Source organism: Talpa europaea (genome assembly GCF_964194135.1).
Source record: "Talpa europaea genome assembly, chromosome: 7".
Lineage (NCBI taxonomy): Eukaryota > Metazoa > Chordata > Mammalia > Eulipotyphla > Talpidae > Talpa > Talpa europaea.
This window is the reverse complement of record NC_140074.1, coordinates 91,613,638-91,635,310: the sequence shown is the minus strand read 5'-3', so window position 1 is coordinate 91,635,310 and position 21,673 is coordinate 91,613,638. Positions and strand designations below refer to the sequence as shown.

The following is a 21,673-nucleotide window of genomic DNA, read 5'->3' as shown; positions in this document are numbered from 1 at the left end:
TCTCCTAGTCCCCTACCCCTTTTCATCCCTAGCTCCATGTGGGGGAAGGTTGGGAAATAGGTTATCAGTTATTTTCAACGATAGCAAAATACAATCACCTTGGTTACGTCAACTGCGTAGCCCACAAGTTGAATCCAGAGCAATTACGCTGATGGCGTGGGGGGGGGCCTTTAGTAGGTGGTGCCACGCTAGTGGCGTTAGGGTCACTGCGCTAGAGGCGTAACATAGCTGGTGGGGCGGCCCCTGTTGTGCTGCATCGGGGCTGTGAATAGGGAAGTGGCGCAAGTCCTGGGATCGCTCCGCTGAATTCGCCCGCGCGTCGCTGCCGTCGCCGCCGCCCCCTGTCCCGGCCCCCCCCCGGGTTCCCTCAGCCCAGCCCGGTCCAGCCCGGTTCCCGGGAGGATGAAGTTCGTGTATAAAGAGGAGCATCCGTTCGAGAAGCGCCGCTCTGAGGGCGAGAAGATCCGAAAGAAATACCCGGACCGGGTCCCGGTGAGGACAGCAGCTAGGGCCGAGGGCGCTGGCACTTGACGCCACAGCCTGATTTGGGTGCGGGACGGGCAGGCTGCCGATTATGGCGGGGTTGAGAATTAGTCTGAATTTGCTGTCTCTGGGAAAAAGGTGAAAGGAGTGGGGTTACAGTAGAGGGAAGGGTGAGGGGATGTGGATGAGAGAAATAGACATTGGCTTTCTTGTCGGAGGCTGTAGGGAGTTTGACAGTCTGGTCTTCACATGGTTAATCCTCCAGCTAGGTAGGTTTTCGAGATTAAAGCGCTGATCTGCCCAGGGAAGTCATCGCCCTCTAATTAAGATAGTTGTTTATTATGACGTCCTTTGTAGGAATACTGTGTGTTTAGGAGAGTTTGAGTCAGTGGGGTCAGGAATTCTGGACTCAGGGATACACCGCGTGTGCAGAGACAAAGAGAAATGAGTCTGGGGTAGGTTTGGGTGGTAGTGAGACTGCTATTTTGAATTTTTGACAGGTAGAGCTTTCGCACTGTATACTTAATGTCTCTTAATTTTCATTTTCCCTTCATCAGGTGATAGTAGAAAAGGCCCCCAAAGCTCGTATAGGAGACCTGGACAAAAAGAAATACCTGGTGCCTTCTGATCTCACAGGTAGGAATCTGACCTAAGACCCAGGATTGCTTCCAGTGGGTGGGAGTGCAATCTGTGGGAAGAGGTTTCGATAGCAGCTGTTCTTTTTAAGGCATTTGTGACCTCTGTGACTTTATTGCATCTTGCATCTTTGGCAGTTGGTCAGTTCTACTTCTTGATCCGGAAGCGAATTCATCTACGAGCTGAGGATGCCTTGTTTTTCTTTGTCAACAATGTCATTCCACCCACCAGTGCCACGATGGGTCAATTATACCAGGTATGGTGACTCGGAAGTGGTGGAGGCTTTGGAGATGAGTTGGAAGAGAATGAGGGGAAGAAAGTTTTAAATAAGCAGTTCTTTGAGTAAACTGAGTTGCTTAGCTCTCAATTTTATCTTTGGTCTTGAAATTTTAGGGTAGTCCTGAGTTGGAGTTTAGATGGAGCTGTGGAAGTAGAGAGAAGGGGACAACAGTAAGCTGGAGCAGTAAAGATGGAAAGGCTGTTTCAGTCACGACCCTTCCTTCCTTCCCTATTTGAAGGAAGCAGAGAACAGTTTGAGATCTTTTTGCTCAGGACTACTGCTAGGAATAATATTGCTTGGTTGCTAAGGTTTGGATCAAGTGAGGGAGAGAATCAAGGCACTAGTTTTGGGGTCTTCAAAAAGATTGTTTTTTGAAGAATGTGTCTGGACAGTGGGTGTTTCATGTATCTAAAGCCAGGTGCATCTAGCATCATTTTCTGCTTTCACCCCAGGAACACCATGAAGAAGACTTCTTTCTATACATTGCCTACAGTGATGAAAGTGTCTACGGTCTGTGAAGCTGCTACCCCTGAGGTGGGGGTCTCATTCTACAGAGAGAGAGGTGGCCCCCTTTCCTTGACGTACTCCTCTTCAGGCTCAAACACCACCTCCCTTCTTCAGGACCTGCACTTCCTAATGTTTGAGACTCTCTCTTCAGGCCCTCTCCACAGGAGGGTTAATGAGGGAGATGGCATATAGTACCTCTCCTTTCTCCTTTCTTTCCCTTTCTCTACCACTTTTGCTTTAGACTTCTTGATTGTCAGTCTCTGTCACATCCAGTGATTGTTTTGGTTTCTGTTCCCTTTCTAACTGCCCAAGGGGCTCAGAACCCCAACAAGCCTTTCCTTTCACTACCTTCTCTTTTGGGGGTAGATGGAAGGGACTGAAATTGTGCGGGGGGGGGGGAATGGTAGAAGGCACATCAATAAAGAGGAAACCACCAAGCTGAACTGGATTTTGCTTTGTGTTGCTTCCCTCACCATTTTTTGTGTTAAGTGGTGGGGAAAGAGGAGGTTGGAGGGATAGTATTTTGGTTAATTCTCTTCATTTTGGGCTGTATCCCCTGTGCATAAAAAGGGTACTTTTTTTGAGATGGACTATTTTCAGTATATCGTTTCATGACAACTCAGCTTTATATGTGTTTACTGAGTTATGTAAAAAATACTTTTTTTTTTTTTAACTTTGGTTTCCTATGAGGAAAGTTTAACAGTACCTGCTTTAGATAAACACGTCCAAGTTTGTTATTACCTCCTGGGTTATTATGGATGAGACTTTCTTGTTTAGGAGCTGGTAAAAGGATCCGTCCTCGGTGGCACGTAACTTGGTTAGGTTTTGTGCTGTGCTGTGGGATCTAGTGAAGTGGAATTCAAGGGAGGGACAAGACCGGGAGGAGGGAGCCATTATTACCAAGGGAACTTCATCTCCCAGCAACCACTTCTCCGTCTGGCCGGAAGTGAGGCGGTCCTTTGGGGGAGAAAGAAGCTGCCGAAGGAGGCAGTATGGTGGCCGAGAGTTCTAATCCCTTCTTTTCCTTCTTTCTTAGTCCCGCCCAGCCTACATTTCCCAGGGGCCTGCGCGCGCTCTTCCGCTCCATGATTTTACTCCCAATCTCCCCGCCACTCCCCGGGGGAGGGGAGTGGCTTAGTGCGTCTGCGCCAATCCGTGGCCTGCTGGGAAATGAAGTTCCAGGGCCTTATGCAGGCCCCTTTCCGCTGCCTCCCAACAGACTACAAGCCCCTTGATGCATTGCGCGCTAGCGCCCGCGAAGGGTGGGGGGAGAGAGGAGGAGGGAGGGAAGAGAGAAGAGGAGGAGGAGGGAGCAGGCGGCCGGCGACGCGGGGGGAGGGGGCCCGGTCCGGGAGTGCGGGAGGCTGTGGTAAAGGGAGGTGGCGGCAGCGGCTAGCGGACTCGAGTCCCCACCGGGTCGAGGCAGGCATCTCTGTGGAGCGAGGCAGTAGGTGCCCTGAGCACCGGAGGCGGCACCGGGATCCCCGACTCAGGGGAGGGGGGCGCCGGACCGGGAGGAGGGGAGGGGGCGATGCTGGAAGCCATGGCGGAGCCCAGTCCCGAAGGTGAGCTCTCGACCGGCGCGGAGCGCTGAGCCGGCGGGCGAGGAATCAATTGGCAAACTTGGAGGTCGAGCCCCAGCGCTCAGCAGGGGAGCGCGGGGAGGGGGCCGGGGGCCTGCCCCTGGAGGTGGGAACGCCGCGAGTTGAGAGACCTTGGAGAAAGAGGAGTGGGAATCGGGGCTGGGGTAGTTGGAGATCAGACACTGTGTGTGTGGAGGGGGGAGGGCGAGGGAGTGGAAGCTGGGAACCCGGAGCTTCGGAGGTTAGGAGCCAAAAGGGCCTTCGGCAGGTTGGGGCCCTGGAACTTGGAGGTTGGGGGGATCTGGGGACCGGAGAGTTGTTGGAGAGAGAGGGCATGGAAGGACTGAGTGAAGAGTCCGGTAGTTCGCCGAGGTGGGGGAGTTTGTGGCGGTGGTGCCGGAGCTCCCGGTAGTTGTCGCTGGAGATAGCCTGGTGATTGTTGGAGGGGTGGGCAGATAGTTGTGAGGAAAAGCGGGGATCTGGGTATTGTCTGCAGTAGAGGGACTTGTACCGGGTAGTTGTGGGGACAGAGCCGGGAAGCGCGGAGAGCCGGGTAGTTGTAGGGGCGGGGTGGGGGTGGGGGCTTAAGACCGGCGAGTTGCTGGGAGCGGGGGCGCCGGGTGGTGGGGGGGGCAGTCAGGTTGGTCGGCGAGGGTTAGAACCTGGGAGTTGCCGGGGGTGAGGGGGGTAGCGGCGGCAGCAGCGGGGTTTCTGTGAAAGGTGGGAGTAGCTGACTGGGGGGGGTAGAGTTTAGGGGTCCGTAGCCTAGTGACTTGGTGGTGAGTAGAGGGGGGAGCGGCGGCCGGAGAGCTCGGAACTGGGCCCGGGGGCCCGGCGGGGAGCCCGAGAAGCTCGAGACGGGGAGGGGCCAAAGCCCCGGATGGGGGCGGAGGGACGGCGAAATTGTGGGGAGCGCGGTGTGGGGGGGGGCAGGTGGGGCCGTGTCCGGGTTAGAGCTCTCTGGTCTGTTCCGGACGCGAAGTGGCGTTGGATGTGTGTGCCTGCTTGTGTTCAGGGTTGGGGTGAGGGGCGCGTCGGGCCTCGTGCTCGAGGAGAAGGGGCCGGAGGGCGGGGAGCGGTTCGGCGTGGTCATTCTGGACCCTGGGGGCCGGCCGGCGGCATGTGCGGACTCCGAGGGCCCGAGGCGGTAGAGCGCGTTCGGTAGGAACTCGGGGTGCTAGGCGCGTGGTAAGGAACGGCAGGCGGCAGCCTGAGCTCTGTCCTGGGAGCGGTATGGCGGGGTGGGGCGCTGAGAGATTCGAGTAGACTGGAGTCTAGAGAAACCGTGAGTTGGGGGGGGCGGGGCGCCAGGCCTCCAGTGGGGGGAAGGGGTGCGCTATAGCGAGACCTGAGAGGGCGCCGCGCCCAGACTCCGCCCCACGCGGGGCGGAAGGGGGTGCAGGGGCGGGTTCGGCACTGCTGGGGGCCTGCTGGTCTGGACCAGAGAAAAAGGTTTCACTTGGGACCTCCAAGGGTCAGAGGTGGGGTTTTTGCACTCACAGTTTCCCCGTGCCTTGACTCAGCTTTTATTGCTTTCACAGATCCACCTCCGACCCTTAAGCCAGAAACTCAGGTGAGGTTTTCCTTACCTTTTCAGCCTAGTGTTATTTGCAGGACCCCCTTTCACCCTCTCTCGCCCTCCTACCCTTTCCAGATTTTTAACTCCCGTGACTGTGCTTTTGGAAATATCATTCTTAAACTCCATGTAATGTCGGTTTCCTTCCTTTCAGCCACCAGAGAAAAGACGGAGAACGATTGAGGATTTCAACAAATTCTGCAGTTTTGTCTTGGCATATGCTGGTTATATCCCCCCCAGCAAAGAGGTAGGGACAGGAGGGCAGCTGATTTGAGGGCAGTGTCCCAGGACTACAGAGGGGCTGTTGAGTTATATCAATCTGTATTTGTGGGAAAAGCCCACCAGATGGAAACCTATATGAAGAGGGGAACTGGAAACCTGTGGGCTCTGATGGGAAAATTAGTATATGGGGTAGGGGTTGGGGATAATAGAGATAAATGGCTTGAGCAGCCATGAATGGTCTTCATTGGGGTGTTGTTATGGGGAGGTGCTTTTGGATAAATTTTAGGAAGCTAAAAATGGTAACAAATGAGTTGCGCAGAAATAGCTCAAGAAAAATGACTGATCTGGGAGATACAGTGTTGCAAAGACTATGGGTAGGGGAGGTGGGGGAGATAGCTAGAACTTAAAGGCAGAGGAAACCTCTCCAGAGGAGATGATGGGAATTGGAGTGGGGATCAATTTTCTGAGTGAGAATTGGTGGTTTTCGCAAGATATTTAGGAGTAGGTTTAGTCTCTGGTTTTCTAGCTGTGTTAGTAGAGAGGCTAAGATGACAAAGGGCCCCTTGCTGACCCTGGTCTCTTCCCCTCTTTAAGGAAAGTGACTGGCCAGCCTCTGGCTCCAGCTCTCCATTGCGAGGTGAGAGTGCGGCAGACAGTGATGGCTGGGACTCAGCCCCCTCAGATCTCCGAACTATCCAGACCTTTGTTAAGAAAGCAAAGTCATCCAAGAGAAGGGCAGCTCAAGCAGGTCCCACCCAGCCAGGACCCCCAAGATCCACTTTCTCACGTCTGCAGGCCCCTGATAGTGCCACCCTACTTGAGAAGATGAAGCTCAAGGACTCTCTCTTTGATTTAGATGGGCCTAAAATGGCATCTCCACTTTCCCCCACTTCCCTGACACATGCCTCGCGGCCTCCTGCTGCTCTCACCCCAGTGCCCCTTTCTCAGGGGGACCTCTCCCAGCCACCTCGAAAGAAGGACCGAAAGAACCGAAAGTTGGGGCCAGGAGGGGGGGCTGGCTTTGGGGTGCTTCGGAGGCCTCGGCCAACCCCTGGGGATGGGGAAAAGAGGTCTCGAATCAAGAAGAGCAAGAAGCGGAAGTTGAAAAAGGCAGATCGGGGGGATAGACTCCCACCTCCTGGGCCTCCCCGGGCACCCCCCAGTGATACAGACTCTGAGGAGGAGGAGGAGGAAGAAGAGGAGGAAGAGGAGGAAGAGATGGTAGCAGTGGTAGGGGGTGAAGCCCCAGCCCCTGTGTTGCCAACTCCCCCTGAGGCTCCTAGGCCCCCTGCCACAGTGCACCCTGAAGGAGCCCCTCCCACTGACAGTGAAAGTAAGGAGGTGGGCAGCACTGAAACAAGCCAAGATGGAGATGCCAGCTCCAGTGAAGGCGAGATGCGGGTCATGGATGAGGACATCATGGTAGAATCAGGTGAGAAGTTTGGGCTCACCCAGGGGCTGCTGGGACAATGGATTTGAGGGTATGGGAGATCCAAGAGCTTAGGCAGAATACCGAACAGATCTTTTTTCTCCTAGGTGATGACTCATGGGATCTGATCACGTGTTACTGCCGAAAGCCCTTTGCAGGGCGGCCCATGATTGAGTGCAGCCTGTGTGGGACGTGGATCCACCTTTCCTGTGCTAAGATTAAGAAGACCAATGTCCCTGACTTCTTTTACTGCCAGAAATGCAAGGAACTGCGACCAGAAGCACGGCGGTTAGGGGGGCCTCCCAAATCTGGAGAACCCTGACAATGCCATCTCTAGGCTGGAACTTCAAATGACAATATGGTTTGGGAATTGAGCCTCAGGGTCCTCAGCCTATCCCCTGGAGCTTGGATATTGTCCCACTTCGAGGCAGGAAATCCCAAGGGAAACTTGTTTGGAAATGAGTGTCGTGTTCCTACCCTAACCTACCTTCCCAACTTGTGGACTTGAAGTTGGACCCATTACAATTGGGAGTGCGAGGCTGTCTGGGTCTGAAACAGTTAATCTCTGTCTCTTGATCTGCCACCTCATTTTCTGGGCCAGGGTTGGAATTGGGATGGAATGGGACAGTTGTCTATAAAACTCTAGTGTAAATATAGCACTCCCCTCCCTCATCTTTTTTCTCCCCATTTATTCTACACCGGTTGTATTTTTAATTTTGGACTTCCCCTTTTGGGCATGGTAGCCCAGAGGTGGCGTACCAACCAGAGCCTGGCCGAGAGAGGAAGGAAAATAGAAAGGTGATGATTCTCTCACCTCTTGTTTTTAATAACATTGGCCAGCTGTTTGTACAGACAGCCTGCGTGTTGTAAATAAATCAGAGTGGGCTTTTTTTGTGTTTATAACCCTCACTGACTGTCCTGCTTGGGAAAAGCTGGCAGAAGACTGGGGTGCGATCGGACTGAAACCCACTTCTCAAAGTCGGAGCTGGAAGTAACCAGCTTTGCTCTGCTCGCGCCAACCCCGTGGCCCTAAGCGGCTTTGCCACCCACCTTGCACCCAGTCCAGAACCTCCTCCACCCCGGTCCCTCCACGCACGCTCCAACGGATCGGAGTTGCCTGGTGCTCCGAGATGGGGTGGGGGGGTAAGTGAATAGGTTGCCCCTTGGGAGATGAGGCCAGCATAGCCCGAGTACTCGGGAGGACGCGGGTGGGGACACATTTGGGGGCGGGCCCGTTGAGGGTAGGGAGACGGTTGCTGAAAGCACAGGTCACGTGGTGGGTGCTGGGCGGAGTTGGGGTGTCACGTGATCGAGGGACGGCCACGTGATTTAGGGGCGTTACGAGAAGAGCCAGAGGGGCTGGCTTAGGTCACGTGGTATGGGGAGAGGTGGGCGGGGCGCTGAGGGCGCTAGCGACGTCGGCGGCGGTGGCGCGCGGCGGGCCGAGTCCGCGGCTTCGGGTCCTTTGCACGGCCCGCCCCCCCCCGCCGCCACCCCGCTGACCCCTGCTTTCTTTCCCGTCGCACTTTTCTTGGCATTGGGTCTGTCCTGTCGGCCCTAGCGCGTTGGTTTGCGGGTGTGCGCAGGCGCGTGGGGGCGATTAGCCCGGCTGGGTGGGCGGCGGGGCCCGGGAGCGCGCGGGCGAAACCATGGCGGGCAGCGGCGCGGGGGGCGGTGGTGTCGGGGAGACGAAGGTGATTTATCACCTGGATGAAGAAGAGACTCCTTACCTGGTGAAAATCCCCGTGCCGGCCGAGCGCATCACCCTTGGTGATTTCAAGAGTGTCCTGCAGCGGCCCGCGGGCGCTAAGTACTTTTTCAAGTCTATGGATCAGGATTTCGGGTGAGCGCGAGGCCTAAACCGGGAACGATGGGGGCTTTACTGCAGTAGATTGGCCAATATTGTGGAGCACAGGCCTTCTTTGGTCCATACTGGGATTTTTTGGCCTTTAGTGGAGCAGTTTCTACTGTTGATTGGATATCCCGGGACGAACAAGCTTATGCTTGGACAGATTGAGGCTGACGGAGCGGTAGGGGACAGACTTGACTCGCCTAAACCAGATTAGAGAGGATTAGGCTATGTGGGAACAGAGCGGTGCACACTGACTTATTTCGGGATATTCTGGACGGTGCTAAGGTAGATTGAGCTTTTCTCTGGTATTTTAGTGCATTCTTAGCAATCCTGGAGCACACAGACAAAGTAGGACTATTCTCTAATTTCTTGATGTGGATTGGGTTATATTGGGCAACTTGGAACATTCTGGCATGTACTGAGACTGTCAGGATTGTTTAGGGATATTATAGTTTGCCCCAATGCAGAATGCTCTACTGGGATGTTCTAGGGTGCCTTGGAGTAGATTAGGGTGTCCTAGAGAAACTTGGGTCTACTGGATTGTATTGGTTGTTTGGGGGGTGTGTGTATGTGTTTTTTAAAGTTGGATTTCTACTTTTTTTTTTTTTTAGGTTTTTTTTTTATGCTTACAAGAGCTGGGGTACAGGCCAGAGATGGGGGTGGGGGGAGGGTGAGAAGATCCACCAGAGACAGAGTGGGAAACATTAAAGGTAGACCGACTGAAATACACTGCTGAGGGGAGAAGCTGGCGAGACAGGAGAGGTCTGCCTCGCCATGAGGGTTTCTCCCTGGCGGGCCGGGGATCGAACTTATGCTGCAGAGGCTGTGGATTGCTTCATAGTGCAGTACTTATCCCCTTGCGCCACCAGGGAGGCCCGGTTGTTTAGTTTTTTATTGGGACTTAGTTTTTATTGGGACACTTGATGCAGGAGCAAACAGGGTTGTTAGGATCTTTGCTAGTATAGGCAGTTGTATTGGGATATTCTAATCTATATTAGTCAGACAGCTGCATGTTAGGATATTCTAGGCTGTGCTAGAATAGATTGGGCTCTGCTGGGGTAATTTGGGACATTCTGGACTAGACTGGGTCTGTAAATAATGAAGAGTATTATTGTTGATAGCCTTTGGGAATGAGTCCTCTGGGTCCTCAACCTCAACTCTTGAATACAAACTGGATTAGACTGAGCTCTAGAAGAGCTGAAAGTCTGGGCTTTACCTAGAAAGATTGTTGCACACAGGAAAAGTGGTAGTTTTCTGATTTACCTTAGTTCCTTGGATTTAATTTATTCTATTTGTCAAGCTTTGTAATCTTGGGCCATTTATTTAACTTGTTCCTTGATTGCTTCTGTGAAATGGAGATAATAAGAGTGAAATTCTTGGTACAGTTGCATGGCACACAGTAAATTCTTGGTGAATATAATTGTCATATTGAGGTTGACTAATCCATAAACCAGGTCATATTGGTACAAAATAGAGTAAATTGGCAGACTGGGATATGCTGAGATTGGATTATATTGGGAAGATTTGTAGGGACTGGGCTGTGTTGCCACATTGATAGCAAGTGAGATTAAGTTGGCATATATCCAGGCTCCCAGAATCATATTAGGGTAAAGGGTTATTGAGACAGGATGTTCTAATTTGGGAGAACGGGGTGTGTGTTTGTGTGTCGTGTGTGTGTGACAGAGAGAGAAAGACAGACAGACACTGACATATATTTATCCCGTGAGTCAATAAATACTTGTTAACACCTATCAAATGCCAGCGTCTCTGCTGTGCTACCTGGACATGGTATTGAAGAGAATAGTTAGTAATAATTTAATGTAGTAGTTGAAAAAAGGCAAGCCCAGGCACAGTGAGGAACCCATGGGAGAGATGAGAATCAGAGCTGGACTTTAGGGTCTGTTAGGTAGAGTAGACTGCTTAGGTGCAGTTTTGTGTCACATGAAACACCGGAACAAATGGAAACGAGAAAGCATTATTCTTTGGTCTAATGAGTATTTTCACATAGGCAAGACAGCATGTTTGGATAACTATCTGGAAGTGAGTTAGAGAAAACTAAGGAAAGCATAAGAGTAGAGACTTAGATGAGGACCAAGCCTTTTTGGAGAAGATGTGTGAGGAACAGGGTGGAGGTCGGGATGCCAACACAAAGGCTCCGAAGGTTATATATTTTGGGTACCTGAGGTAACCTTAGGGGATGACCTTTGAATTTCAGCCGAGAGGTTTGAATCTGATTCAAGAAGTCTTTGGAGTAACACTGAGCCTCAGGATGAGCTGGGGAGAAAAGGAGAAAAAGGAAAAGGCATTGAATTTGGAGGGTATCTTAGGTATAAAAGGAGATGACTTGGATAGAGTGGGAGAAAGTCAACATTTTTCAGCTGGAAGAAGTTTGGGAATAGGAGATGCTAGTTCAGTCTCATTGACCTTTGTCCTGTTTCTTGGCAGTGTGGTGAAGGAAGAAATTTCAGATGACAGTGCTCACCTTCCCTGCTTCAACGGAAGGGTGGTGTCCTGGGTAAGGGGCCCTGGTCTGAGGGCCCAGTCCCCTCTACATTGCCAAGCTCTTCCCAGTATCGCTTTATTTTGTAGCTCTCTCTCTGCTTGGTTATTAGAGGCCTTGGCTCTTTGCCTCCCTACCTGTTTGGAGGGCCAGCTAGAGCCCCACCAGCTTCTTCTGGAGCTTCTGTTACTGCTGCTTTTTTTGTCTTTTTGTCTCAGACCCTGTCCCCTTTTTCAGTCCTTTCACTTACTCTCCCATCCCATACGTGTCATTTCCCAATTGAGCCCTTTTTTTCTCTCTAAATAACTTGCACCCCTTTAGCTAGTGTCATCAGATAACCCCCAGCCTGAGATGGCTTCCACAGTCCATGAGCCTAGGACGGAACTGGTGCCTCCGCCCCCACCACTACCCCCTTTGCCACCAGAAAGGACCAGTGGCATTGGTGACTCCAGGCCTCCATCTTTCCAGTGAGTACTCAAGATTCGAGTCCAGGGGATGGAGGTGAAGAATTCTGAATATCCTGGAAGGGGAAGCTAAGGATTTGGAGCCCTATCCCACTGACTTGCTTGGAAACCATCTCTGCCCATCTAGCCCAAATGTGTCCAGCAGCCGTGAAAATCTGGAGCCTGAGACAGAAACCGAGTCAGTGGTGTCCTTGCGGCGGGAGCGACCTCGCAGGAGAGACAGCAGTGAGCATGGTGGTGAGAGGGCCCATCCTGAGGCTGGGTAGTCTGGGAGCTGGGGAAAGGTTGGGCCAAGTTCATGCCTTGATGAGGGTCAGGAGCCTGAGGCCTGGTTCCTGAGGTTCCTGTTCATATCCAGTGGGGGGCCACCGACCCAGCGGCCCTTCGAGGCTGGAGCGCCACCTGGCTGGGTATGAGAGCTCCTCTACCCTTATGACTAGTGAGTTGGAGAGCACCAGCTTGGGGGACTCGGATGAGGACGACACCATGAGCAGGTATGGCTTCCCTGATCTGTCCTCTTCCAGCTAGTCCTCTTATCCTTTCTCTTGACCACATACCACATGCCCTCCCTCTAAACCTCTCCTCAGGTTTAGTAGCTCCACTGAGCAGAGCAGTGCTTCCCGCCTCCTTAAGCGTCACCGAAGGCGGAGGAAACAGCGACCCCCCCGCTTGGAGAGGGTGAGGCATTCTTCGGGGATAGCTGGGCCTTAAGAGAAGTTGAGGCCATGGGCCTTGGTTTGGGAGCTACAAGGGCATCTACAGTGAGAATCACAGAACTTGTCCCTGGGTTGTTGAAGGCAAGCCACCTCCCTTACCTTTTTCTTATTACAGACCTCCTCCTTTAGCAGTGTCACTGACTCTACAATGTCTCTCAACATCATCACAGTCACCCTAAATATGGGTAAGGAGGGAGCCTGGGGTTGTGGGGCTGGGGAGGACCTGGTTTCCAGGACTCAAGGGGGTCATGCAGCTGGGGCTCCCCTGGTCACATGGACTCCCTCCACAGAGAAGTACAACTTCCTGGGCATCTCCATTGTGGGCCAAAGCAACGAGCGGGGAGACGGTGGCATCTACATCGGCTCTATCATGAAGGGTGGGGCTGTGGCCGCTGACGGGCGCATCGAACCAGGGGACATGCTTCTGCAGGTGTGCTGGGGCAGGGCTACCAGTGTGGCCCAGGCAGGGGCTCCTGGCCTCTTCTGCCCTGCCTCTGACCTATTCCCCTCACTTGCAGGTAAATGACATGAACTTTGAGAACATGAGCAACGATGATGCAGTGAGGGTGCTGAGGGACATTGTTCACAAGCCAGGGTGAGCTTTGCTGCTGTCGGGTCCACTGTTCTCTTGGCTTTGTTTTTTCTCCTTTGTTTTGTAATTTTGAAAAGTGGTAAAGCTTAGCATTCACCTAAGAAGTACATAAGACAAAAGCTCGGAACGTGATGAGTAGTCGAGTGATATGACTAGTGTCCGTGTCACTGTGGCCTAGATCATGAAATAGAAAATTGTTCCCAGAATTTCTCCTTCAAATGTCCCTTCCTGCTCCCATCCTCATTTTCCTTAGAGGCGATAATCACTCCTCTCATTTTGGTCAAATGAAGAATAAACATAATCTTCACTTCACTTGGTAGTTGTACGACCCATTTGTGTATCATTAAATAGCGCGTTTAGTTTTACCTGTTTTCGGACTTTGTCTGAATGGAACTGTACAGTGTTCTCTCTAGTCAGTAATACGTTTTTGAAGAGTAGCCACATTGATACTTTATCCACATGGTGGAGCTATCCACCCTCACTGTCTCTGGCCCAGCCATGTCTGTGCTTTTTCTTCTCTTCTTTCTGTTCCTCAACCCATTCTCATTCCAGGCCACTGTCCTCCTGAGGCCTTCCCCAACCCCTGCTTAACTGGTCTTCTCTTCCTCACAGCCCCATCGTGTTGACTGTGGCCAAGTGTTGGGATCCCTCTCCTCAGGCATATTTTACCCTCCCCCGAAGTGAGTCATGGTCAGGAAGGCCTTTGGCCATGGGGATTGGTTGGAGAAGGGGCCAAGGCAGAGGTGGGACAGGTGTTGGAGTTAAGGAGGGACAGGGCTGGCTTTCTGGGATTGGGAAGTGATTATTTTAGTGGCCTTCTCTGTCCCAGATGAACCCATCCAGCCGATTGACCCTGCTGCCTGGGTCTCACACTCTGCTGCACTGACCGGCACCTTCCCAGCCTATCCCGGTTCTTCGTCCATGAGCACCATTACATCTGGGTCCTCTCTGCCTGATGGTGAGCCCCAGACACACCTCATCCCAGCCTCCCTGGAAGGCCTTCCAATAATGGTGTGACCTGTTCTTGTGGTGTGACCTGTGCCCTACTTCTGATTACCCATTGTTTCATGTCAGGCTGTGAGGGCCGAGGTCTCTCCATCCACACGGACATGGCATCTGTGACCAAGGCCATGGCAGCTCCAGAGTCTGGACTGGAAGTTCGCGACCGCATGTGGCTCAAGATCACCATTCCTAATGCCTTTCTCGGTATGGCTGGGTACTGAGCAGAGGGCATGGGGTTGGGGGGAGGTAACCAAAGCCTGGAATGAACCAGGCAGGGATAAGGACTAGAGCCAGGGAGAAGAACCTGAGGCCATTTTCTGCTCTGGGTGATCCCAGGCTCTGATGTGGTTGACTGGCTCTACCATCACGTGGAGGGCTTTCCTGAGCGGCGAGAAGCCCGCAAGTATGCCAGCGGGCTGCTTAAGGCAGGCCTTATCCGACACACCGTGAACAAGATCACCTTCTCTGAGCAGTGCTACTACGTCTTTGGAGACCTCAGTGGCGGTTGTGAAAGCTGTGAGTCCCTTTGTCCTGGTCCTGGGAGAAGAACTAGGGCTGCCTCATCTTGCCTCTCCCAACTCTAGACCTAGCCTAGAAACCGGCCAGGGTTACCATGTCCTGCACTTGGCCCTGTGCTGACCCAGTTGGGGGCCAAGTGGGCCTCCAGTTCATCACATTCTGCTGGATAAGTCATGTGCCAGGGTGGGGTTGGGTCTGCTGGGGGGAGGTGATTTTTCCCGAGTTTCATAGACGTAATACGGGGCTTGTGGCTCCTCTGCTGTGCTCTTTCCCTGATGGTAATGGCAGGTGGGGAATTTCCTATCAGAAACCTTTGTGAGTCCGTTAACCTCCATCGTGGATGGGTCTAGAGAAACATTTTCCTGTTTTTTCTTTATTCAATGTGTTGGTGTCCTGGTCTCTCAAAGCAGTGAATCTCTATTCCAGACCTAGTCAACCTGTCTCTGAATGACAATGATGGTTCCAGTGGGGCTTCGGACCAGGACACCTTGGCCCCTCTGCCTGGGGCCACGCCCTGGCCCCTGCTGCCCACCTTCTCCTACCAGTACCCAGCCCCACATCCATACAGCCCACAGCCCCCACCATACCATGAGCTCTCATCCTACACGTATGGTGGAGGCAGTGCCAGCAGCCAGCACAGTGAGGGTAAGTCTAAGTCCTTGCCAGATACTGACTGTCAGGGTCAGTATCCTGAGGAGGGGCCTGAAGGGAAACTAGGGAGGAGAGGTTGGATGAGTCTGGGGAGGCCGAGGTCTCTTCGCCCAAGGCTCAGTTGTCCCCATTCCCTTCTCCCCCACAGGGAGCCGGAGCAGTGGGTCAACTCGAAGCGATGGGGGGGCAGGGCGCACAGGGAGGCCCGAGGAGCGGGCCCCTGAGTCCAAGTCTGGCAGCGGCAGTGAGTCGGAGCCTTCCAGCCGGGGGGGCAGTGTTCGTCGGGGTGGGGAACCTGGTGGGACTGGTGATGGGGGTCCTCCCCCATCCAGGGGCTCTTCAGGGGGTGCTCCCAATCTTCGAGCCCACCCAGGGCTCCATCCCTATGGACCACCTCCTGGCATGGCCCTCCCCTATAACCCCATGATGGTGGTCATGATGCCCCCACCCCCACCTCCAGTCCCCCCAGCAGTGCAGCCCCCAGGGGCCCCTCCTGTCAGAGACCTGGGCTCTGTGCCTCCAGAGCTGACAGCCAGCCGCCAAAGCTTCCACATGGCCATGGGCAACCCCAGTGAGTTCTTTGTGGATGTCATGTAGAGCCCACAATGGGGCTGAGTTGGATCTGCACTTGGTTGGTCCAGCAGTGCTTGGTGCTCCTGGTCTGTGACTGGGTGTTCTGTCCATCACAGGCTCATTATTCCTCTGGTGCCTGGGCTCAGCCTGTCCTATGGGCTGCTGCCTGCTGTGAGGCTGTTGCCACTGTGACTTAACCAGCAGTGCCTGGTTCCTTCCCCTTCCTTTGGGGGTGTACAAGGGACCTTTGGTTATTTTTAGCTTTACTGTTTTTTATAAGCCTTTTTGGGGTTAAAATAGGTTTTCGTACATTTTTCAGACTATATTTGTAGTAGACATTTTCTCTTTTATATGAAGAATTCTTGTCTCCAGGGCCCCTTCTAGACCCAAAATGTGACCTCCTACTCTGTTCACCCAGTCAGTACTGTCCTGCACAGAATGGGGCGGTGGTCAGTGGTACCCTGGGAGGAAGGGGTTCTGTTATACTAGACAGAAATGAAAGGAAGCTGGGGTGTTTGGTATTTGGGGGCTGTGTAGCTGCTTTTGTTATCCTATTTATTTTAGTCACATGTATAAAACACCAAAAATAAAGCAATAGGGGCAAACTTCCCATGCCTCTGACTCCTTTCTTTGGGAGGGAGGCAGGCAGCGAGGTGAAGGACTGAGACGTGGCAGCAAAGCATGACTTGTTAGGACCTTTATTTGTGAGGCAGTAAGTGCTCCTTGTGAGAGCAGGCACACTCCTGAGGTGAAGCCCTTCAAGGCAGAAGCAGGGTCTGTGGAAAAGGAACCTGGATTTTGGCTTGAGAGAAGGCACGTTCTGGACTAGGCCCTGGTTGGGGGTACTCAGAAGCCAAGGGGGTTGCTGGTGACCACGCCACCCTGCTCCACCAAGGCGTTAGAGATGCTTTTGAAGTTTCGGAAGAGCTCCTGCTGCTGGGGGTCAGAATGCACAGCAGCCATGTTCTCCCGGATCCGGGCTGCAGCCTGAGGACAGAGGGGTGGGAGTTTAGGCCTGTGCCTTGAACCTCTCATTTGCACATGGTAACCTAGAATCTCACCTCAATGCACCAGCTGTCACAGAGCATTTTCTCATGCTGGGCTGTGGGGTAGCCTTCACTCAGGGATCTTGAGGCCCTGGTGGGAAGCAGGAGATCAAATCTGGGCTGTGATACTAGCCCAGGACACCCTTCTGCCCACCCCCTGCGGCTCAGGCGTTCCACACTGCCTCCTCACCTGGAGAGAACCACCACCATGGCATAGAGGTCAATGGCACTATCTGCCAGACGCTGCAGCAGAAACTGTTCATCTATCAGGTAGATGGGATGGGTAGGGAGGGGTCATTAGTTGGAGGAAGAAAAGGAGGGGGTGGGCATGGCGTAGAAGAGCTTACTCACTGACAATATTCTTTTTATGTTTTATCAGCTTGGCTTCCACCACAGTGGCAAACTGCTCCAGGGCTTTCACTGCCTAAAGACATGGGGAAGGCACCCAGGTCTCAGAGTGGGACCTAGCCCCACCAACCCTAGACACAGGCTGTCTCTCATGACTACTTACCAGCTCACCGCTCCGACTCAAGTCCTTGTGGATGACTCCACTGAGACTCAGGCCACTGCCCAGCCCTGCCCGCCTGAGAGGAAGGGGGAGAGTAACTGGTGAGTTGTCACACTCCACCTGCCCTGCCCTGGCCTGGCCCCTAAGCTTACCGCCTCAGCTGTTTGCCTGCCTCTCCTAGCAGAAGGCCTGCATTCCCAAAAGGATTCTTTAGAGCACTGCCAAGCCCAGAGAGTTCCTTTCCTTTGTCCTGTGGGGAAGGAGAATCTTAACAGTCAGGACTGTCAGTTAGGACTTGGCAGTGTCCCATCCCGCCCCGCCCCCCATTCCCCTCCCTCTTACCATACAACCCTGCAGAGCCACAAACAGTCGCAGAATGTCATTTGTCCCCTCAAAGATCCGGAAGATTCGAAGATCTCGGAGCACACGCTCTACTCCTGGCTCCTACCACAGGGGAAGACAGATTATTGGTCCCTGCTGAGATGAGCCTCCCTACTCCCACAGAGAACCCTCCTATACCTTCATGAAGCCCATGCCCCCCATGATTTGGATGCATTCATCTGTCACTTTCCAGGCTGCTTCCTAAGAACAACAACAACAAAACACTCAAGATTGGTTTTTGAGCCAAGCTCCAGGACAGGACTTTCCCTCCCAGCAGGCCTGGGACCTCACCGAACCAAAGATTTTGCTGATGGCGGCCTCTATCTGAAAGTCCTTGGATCCCTGGTCCATGTTGGCACTCACCATGTAAGCCATGGACTGAGGTTGTGTGGTTAGGACAAGGAAATGAAAATGAAAAAGGGTTGCATCAGATTCCACCTTATCACCCAATTCTCCAAGACCAGGTCTGACCTAGCTCCCCACGGCTCTTGCATTCACCTTCTAACTCCATGTGTCCAGCATGTTGAATATTTGGTCCCTGAGTCAGTTCATGAGGGGCTTCCAGGTATTTGCTTTCTTGAAGGGGGTGAGGACGGTGGGGGTAGAATAAAGTTTGGGTACCTCTGGAAGCACCCCAGCAGAACATTATGGCTTTGCCCCTTCTGCAGAAGCTGACTATGCCTCCCCGCATCCCCTAGGGCATTGGTGTAAAGCTGGAGACCCACTGCCCCAGGTGCTGCTGGGGGTTGTAGTCTAACCGACTGAGAAGACCATAAGCTCTGGAAAGAAAGGGGTGGGGAGATCCTCACCTCAGTCACATACTGTAACATAGCCATCCGGGCCAGCTTCTCCTGGATCAGCCCATAGTTGTGAATTTTTTCTCCAAACTGGGTACGATTTGCAGCATGATCCACCTGGAAAAGAACACTGTGTTCGCTAGCCTCCATAGGAGATGGACTGCATTGGGCTTGGTGGGCTGGGCTTTGGCCACAGCCAAAACATCAGTCCAGGCTGGATGGAGCCCTGGACCTGTCAGGTCTGGAGCAAATGGCAAAGAATGGCAGTCTGCTAGGGGGAGTACCTGCAGGGGGACAGGGGTACCTGGAAAGGTGACTTAGATTCAGATTAGCTAGGAACTCAGGCAGGGTACTCACCGCCTTAGCAATGATGCCTTTCATGGTGCCTGCAAGGGCTGCTGCCATGCCAAACCTTCCATTGTTGAGAATGTGCATGGCGACCTTGAAGCCACCCCCAACCTCGCCCAGCACATTCTCTGCCGGCACCCGAACTCCATCAAAGTACACCTCTGCCGTGTTTGAGGCCTTGATGCCCATCTTCTTCTCGGGGGGCCCGCTGTGACAGGGCAGGGTAGAGAAAGAGGTATGTTCAACAAGTTGCCACAGGGAAAACTTTTGCTCCCTCATTCCTTATGAACCAGGAACAAGCTACAACTCCCAGATTCAGGAGGTACAGTCAACAGTACTCTGCATAACCTGAGGGTTGAGGAGGCCTGGCTGTATCCTGTTGCCATGGGTGGGGCTCATTGGCTGAAACCAAAACTTTGGATCATTTTTATATGTAATCCCAAGGGGAACATGATGTCCACTTGCTTTGGCTTTTGCACACATTCCCAGGGTGACCTAGAACAGCATAAGCCAGGGAACTCAGTACTGCCCCTTCCCTGGCCCCACCCCTTTTTCCCCACACCCACTCACTGGGTAACACCACCAAAGCTCCTCTCCACCACAAAAGCGGTGATCTTCTCTTTCACAGCTCCTGTGGCTGCATCTGTAACTGGTGTCTTGGCAAAGACCGTGAAAATATCTGCCAGGCCTCCATTACTGTGGAAAAATGAGGGGGCAGTCAGGGCACAGAGGACAGAGCAGTGTGGCTTAGAATTGGAGGGAGGTAGTGAGCAGGGCAAAAATGGGAGGAAGATTGCCTGATCCAAATCTTGCTTCCATTGAGGGTATAATATTTTCCACAGGGGCTGGGCACAGCTGAGGTCCGGATAGAGGCTGCATCTGACCCACTCGAGGGCTCGGTGAGACAGAAAGCAGCCAGAGTCTCCCCTGTTAGGGAGAGAGCTCCTTTACACCAGGTGCTGATGGGCAAAGGCACCCGCCTACCCACAGGGCAGTTCCCTCACCAGCATTCTGTGATGCTTTTCTAGGATCTCCCCCCGCCAATGGACAGGCCTAGCTGTGTTGTACCACGGGCCTCGTGTGCCCAACCCAGGCCACCCCCAATTCCTGGGTCTCCTAGGACTGCCTCACCAGATGCCAGTTTGGGGAGGTATTTTTCCTTTTGGGTCTTTGTGCCAAAGAGCAGGATGCCTTTGAAACCGATGCTCTGATGGGCCCCCAGGGTGATGCCTACACCAAGGTCATGCATGCCCACAATCTCCACCAGGCGGGCATACTGGAAGGGAAGCAAAAATCTGGAGCTGTAACTTTGCCCTTAGCAGTCAAGTGGGCAGCAGGTCAGGACGTGACCTGGGCATTCTGACAGTGTGGAACGGGTAAGCCAAGGGAAAGGAGAGGAGACACAGACAGAGAATAATGGTATCAGTACCAGGTTTTGTGGGAGGGAGTTCTACCCCATTGTCGGGCAGCCCCCACCTTAGAGATTCATCAGGATTTGGAATCCTGAAGTTCATGGCCCTAGAAGATGACAGTATTTCATTTTGAGTGTACACATCAAGGTCCTCATCCCACAAGACCCCAAGGGCAGTTTCTTAAGAGATTTTAATCTCAGGATTAAGGACTGAGCTCTGCAGTGGCTGGCAATTACCTGGGGGCTCCCTCACCTGGGTGTTGCAAAGGCCCACACCGCCCAGCTCACTGGGCACTTGCAGACCAAAGGCCCCGAGCTCCTTGAGGCCCTGCATGGTGGTCTCCTCCACCTGCTCCATCATGTCATTCTTGGCAGGGTCGTTCACCTCCTGGGGAAGTCAAAGGATCCCACATCCAGGTTCCCTTTTAATTTCTTTAACTCCCCCCCCCCCCCACCAAGGCCTCTGTTCCCCAGCCCACCTCGAAGAAACGGGATACAGGTCCCACCAGCTCTTTGAGAAACTGTGTCTGCTCCTCGTTGAGCACTGCGTGGGCAGTAGGGTAGGAGAGGAAAGGGCAGGTCAGGCCAGGCCAGGCAGCAATGCTAACCACCCTCTTCGTGGTACCCCTTTTTCCTCCCCCCCCACCCCTCGGGGGCTCCTTCCCTTACCATCCGGGAATGGAAACACCTGATCGGTGGTGAGTTGGCCCTTGAACATACCCACAGCAAAGGACTTTGATTCCTATACATGGACACAGGAGATTTAATGAGCGGGCTAGGGTGGATCTCCCCTAGCTGAACTACTCCCAGCCTCGGGGTGACGTACTGCCTTGGCCGGTTTTTCCCTGGTCGAAGCAGCATCGGCGGCGAGGGGTTGAGCCTTGTCCAGAACCGCCTGGGGAAAGGGATAGTTACCGAAGCAAGACTTCCGAAATGCCAAGGAGCAGAAGAGAAGAGCTGGATGCCAAGGCTGGGCGGGCTCGGCGACCTTTCCTCCAGTTTTCGTCCCCAGGACTCCTAGGCCTGCCCTTTCCCCTACTTTCGGCGCCAGGGCTGTAGGCAGGTGACTGGGACGAGGAGGGAGACCCCTGCCGGCTTGGGGAGGTGGGCGCCGAGGAGGACTCCCACTCCCAAACGCCGCTCCCCAGGCCGCCGTCACTTACCTCAGCGGCCCCATTGGCATAGGGTCGGTGGGCCGGGCCGGGCCGGGGCTGCCCCAGAAGAGCACTGGGCCGCAAGCTGTGGGGAGTGGGAGTTTAGTCCTGGCCCCGCGCCCAGGCCCGCTATCCCCGTCCCTCCTGTCATACACACACCTTCCGCCCCCCAAGCTCAACAGCTGCCGCCCGACGCGCGGGTACATCCTCGCCGCCTGCATATCCGAGCAGCTCGGGACACTACTGCCTCGAGCGCTGACCTAGCGCACTGGTCCGGTCAGCCAAAGTCTCGGGTCTCCCCAGCCCTGAATCACGCTCCACAATGCACCGGGAGGCCGGCGGGCGGGGCTTCCGGTCGCGGCGCATGCTGGGAGCCGTAGTTCCAGAGCTCACCCCAGCCCCAGAAGCTAGTGACCTAGGGTGGTTGCAGGCGTCCCTTGTCT

At 53.7% G+C, this 21,673-nt stretch overlaps 4 protein-coding genes across 7 annotated transcripts; 3 read left to right on the top strand and 1 right to left on the bottom strand.

The window, feature by feature from the left end:
- Window positions 1–402: 402 nt before the first annotated feature.
- GABARAP (GABA type A receptor-associated protein) lies at window positions 403–2,292 on the top strand (the record flags this gene model as incomplete). Its single annotated transcript, XM_084239069.1, has 4 exons — window positions 403–492; window positions 1,041–1,119; window positions 1,257–1,375; window positions 1,852–2,292. The coding sequence occupies 4 exons, from the start codon at window positions 403–405 to the stop codon at window positions 1,915–1,917; spliced, it is 354 nt and encodes a 117-aa protein (XP_084095195.1). The 3' UTR covers window positions 1,918–2,292.
- A 1,145-nt stretch (window positions 2,293–3,437) lies between these two features.
- Window positions 3,438–7,038, top strand: PHF23 (PHD finger protein 23; the record flags this gene model as incomplete). 3 transcript variants are annotated; one of them, XM_084238390.1, is made up of 5 exons in its annotated part: window positions 3,438–3,471; window positions 5,031–5,062; window positions 5,220–5,312; window positions 6,083–6,719; window positions 6,824–7,038. In XM_084238390.1, the coding sequence occupies 5 exons, from the start codon at window positions 3,438–3,440 to the stop codon at window positions 7,036–7,038; spliced, it is 1,011 nt and encodes a 336-aa protein (XP_084094516.1). The 3 variants fall into 3 exon arrangements, with proteins under 3 accessions (XP_084094516.1, XP_084094515.1, XP_084094514.1); XM_084238389.1 differs by having other exon boundaries at window positions 5,882–6,719; XM_084238388.1 differs by having other exon boundaries at window positions 5,031–5,086; window positions 5,882–6,719.
- Window positions 7,039–8,359: 1,321 nt separating this feature from the next.
- On the top strand, window positions 8,360–15,740 carry DVL2 (dishevelled segment polarity protein 2). Its single transcript, XM_084239267.1, has 15 exons — window positions 8,360–8,559; window positions 11,014–11,083; window positions 11,390–11,535; window positions 11,660–11,769; window positions 11,891–12,026; window positions 12,120–12,210; window positions 12,364–12,433; window positions 12,539–12,678; window positions 12,767–12,843; window positions 13,453–13,520; window positions 13,670–13,798; window positions 13,915–14,046; window positions 14,179–14,358; window positions 14,788–15,006; window positions 15,161–15,740. Exons 1-15 carry the CDS (start codon window positions 8,366–8,368, stop codon window positions 15,607–15,609), a joined length of 2,211 nt encoding a protein of 736 aa, XP_084095393.1. The 5' UTR covers window positions 8,360–8,365; the 3' UTR covers window positions 15,610–15,740.
- A 533-nt stretch (window positions 15,741–16,273) lies between these two features.
- ACADVL (acyl-CoA dehydrogenase very long chain) lies at window positions 16,274–21,451 on the bottom strand (the record flags this gene model as incomplete). 2 transcript variants are annotated; one of them, XM_084238217.1, is made up of 20 exons in its annotated part: window positions 16,274–16,572; window positions 16,647–16,722; window positions 16,822–16,894; window positions 16,983–17,055; window positions 17,143–17,215; window positions 17,292–17,389; window positions 17,482–17,583; window positions 17,659–17,721; window positions 17,812–17,898; window positions 18,330–18,434; window positions 18,675–18,873; window positions 19,236–19,361; window positions 19,463–19,592; window positions 19,797–19,941; window positions 20,330–20,464; window positions 20,556–20,620; window positions 20,746–20,818; window positions 20,903–20,971; window positions 21,240–21,315; window positions 21,390–21,451. In XM_084238217.1, the coding sequence occupies 20 exons, from the start codon at window positions 21,449–21,451 to the stop codon at window positions 16,432–16,434; spliced, it is 1,971 nt and encodes a 656-aa protein (XP_084094343.1). In that variant the 3' UTR covers window positions 16,274–16,431. The 2 variants fall into 2 exon arrangements, with proteins under 2 accessions (XP_084094343.1, XP_084094344.1); XM_084238218.1 differs by lacking the exon at window positions 20,903–20,971.
- Between the last annotated feature and the right edge of the window lie 222 nt (window positions 21,452–21,673).

Coding starts and splice junctions, on each gene's coding strand:
- DVL2 (XM_084239267.1), top strand. CDS start 8,366: ATGGCGGGCAGCGGCGCGGGGGGCGGTGGTGTCGGGGAGACGAAGGTG. Junction 11,536..11,659: donor TCCAGGCCTCCATCTTTCCA/GTGAGTACTCAA, acceptor CTGCCCATCTAG/CCCAAATGTGTCCAGCAGCC. Junction 14,359..14,787: donor CAGTGGCGGTTGTGAAAGCT/GTGAGTCCCTTT, acceptor TCTCTATTCCAG/ACCTAGTCAACCTGTCTCTG.